Source organism: Odontomachus brunneus, unplaced genomic scaffold (genome assembly GCF_010583005.1).
Source record: "Odontomachus brunneus isolate Ranch 3 - 2012 unplaced genomic scaffold, Obru_v1 Obru_scaffold_093, whole genome shotgun sequence".
NCBI classification, from domain to species: Eukaryota; Metazoa; Arthropoda; class Insecta; order Hymenoptera; family Formicidae; genus Odontomachus; species Odontomachus brunneus.
This window is the reverse complement of record NW_022639543.1, coordinates 1,287,510-1,289,777: the sequence shown is the minus strand read 5'-3', so window position 1 is coordinate 1,289,777 and position 2,268 is coordinate 1,287,510. Positions and strand designations below refer to the sequence as shown.

Here is a 2,268-nt window from a genome sequence, read left to right as displayed (position 1 = left end):
ATGTCTAGGTATAGCTTCCGGAATGGAGCCGTGTCTTGAATCAGCGATATGCCGACGTTTCGCAAACGTTGCAGTTTGCATCATCAGGGCTGAGAACTCTGATACTGATACTCAGTATCAGAGTTCTCAGCCCTGATGATGCAAACTGCAACGTTTGCGAAACGTCGGCATATCGCTGATTCAAGACACGGCTCCATTCCGGAAGCTATACCTAGACATTATATCAATGGCCGTGAAAGCCTCAAATCTAGTATTAATTATTTTTCTATAATTCAACTGTGATTGGTCCATTTCTTACTTGATGCTTAAAACTTAAGTTCTCATTGTAGATCCCGTTTTACGTGCATTGAAGTTAGATGAACTGTAGTAAGCAGTGACATACTATATATTATGTACTCTTCATTATGTATACAGGATATTTTCAGCTAATTTGGAATTATGGATATAACAATATTACGTTTAATACAAAATTACGTATTAATATAAAATCACGTACTAGAAAACATTCTGAATAAAGGTAATTCCATATACTTATGGATTCTTGTTCGTGCCAAGAAAAGATCGATATAGCGTGAGTTATATTCGATCATAATCTTATCCCCGTTGAGTTGGAACTCGCCCACGTTCGATTCTTTCGGAAAAATTGCTGTTATTACAAGTTCATCGGAGTTTCTCGCATTGCTGCTGTTTCCACCGATCAGATCGTATAAGGCATACATTCTCCAAATTAACTTGGACAAGATCCCTGGTAACTGTTGTTCTCAACATGAATACAATGACATGAATCAATTTTTACATTTTTACAATTTGTGCGTGAAGTTTGTTACAAGAATTTTAATAAACTCACGTTTTCGTAGCGTGCGACGATCTTATATTTCCGCAATGTCGACAGTTCTCGCGACACTTCGTAACAAGAATTTGTATAAGGAATAAAGTGTTTGCCCATAGATTCTTTTTTACATTCATCATAAAGTCCGTGCATCTTTCTGCTTTCTTCAAGCTGGTCGCTACTGACTTCGCCAATTAAGCTCATTGTTATTGAGGAGCCGCTGCATCTTCCTTTTGCAGTATCAGATAGACCCCATACGATATTTAATTTAATGCGAGATAGATCGCTCGGTTCGTTACTCAAAAACTCCCATTGCCATGGCATGCGCCTTTCGGCTTCTATGCAGAACTAAATAAATCAATAATCAGTTTCCGTTGTATTCAACGTTGTTATAGACTTTTAATCTTACCTTTAATACAGGCTCGTCGGGAGCGATTTTAGATGCTTTAATTTTAATGACATCCGATAGCCAACTAGTAGTTTCATATAACGCAGCTAAATTCCACTGATGAAAAATTTGCGACGAATCCAAATTGCGATGTGTCAAAGATAACATGTGATAGTTTCCGTTTCTCGTGTACTCCAATTTTGTCTAGTAAAACGCATTTAATATAATATACAAAAATTAATTAAATTATATCACGTTAAAGATAAAGAATACTCGTTATCTATTGATTATTCATTTTCTTTTGTACACATGTAGCTCCATAGAAACAAAATAATCTTTTCATATATATTTATAATTATAAATTTCTGGCTCAAATATATATAATAATCTAACCTGCGATGGTCTCGAATCAAGTGCTTCGATATAAGCTGTTAATCCACAGCTGCCTTTTGGTGGCATGTAAGAGAGATAGTTCAAAAAATGCAGTCCGATTAGGACAAATCGTATGCTTGGCCATGTTCTGTATGTTTGAAAAAAATAGGGAAAATAATTTTTGGATTCTAGATGTGCGTTTTCTAATACATTCAGTAATTCAACATGCATTAATATGGACAGTATGTTATTTACTGATAGTTGCTTCGATGGGAAGACCAAATATCATTAATCAGAGTTTCGTATGACACTGTGCTTTCACAATCAAATATCTTCACTTGCACTTGACTACCTATTTCGGGAAGTTTGACATTCATTATCTATAGAAAAGAAATTACATCTTTATTATATAAATACGCGAATATTTAATATTATTTCGAGATAATATTTACTTGCATATCGGAGGAAGGCGATTTTGTCACTGTATATGATATCGGACACGAATGACAAATTCGCTTTAATTTCGATTTTACATTAGCGCCTCTAATACTAGTGAGCGTTCTAGCATGTGCTGTGATACCTGTCTTGAGATTTCCTACAATTAAAAATATGTTTAAGTATCAAGACATAGTATAAGCTATACGATGCCTATAATAACTTTTTTTAAATCTAGAAGTAC

At 34.7% G+C, this 2,268-nt stretch overlaps 1 protein-coding gene across 1 annotated transcript in view; it reads right to left on the bottom strand.

Moving 5' to 3' along the window:
* Nucleotides 1-235: 235 nt before the first annotated feature.
* The window catches only part of LOC116848315, a 10,680-nt gene continuing 8,647 nt past the window's right edge, over nt 236-2,268 (bottom strand). The window contains exons 17-21 of the mRNA XM_032824254.1: nt 1,845-1,969; nt 1,611-1,737; nt 1,239-1,421; nt 848-1,177; nt 236-752 (exon numbers count right to left, since the gene is read on the bottom strand). Of these exons, the coding sequence (XP_032680145.1) occupies nt 489-752; nt 848-1,177; nt 1,239-1,421; nt 1,611-1,737; nt 1,845-1,969 (1,029 nt within the window). The 3' untranslated portion in view covers nt 236-488. The remainder of the gene's footprint in view (nt 753-847; nt 1,178-1,238; nt 1,422-1,610; nt 1,738-1,844; nt 1,970-2,268) is intronic.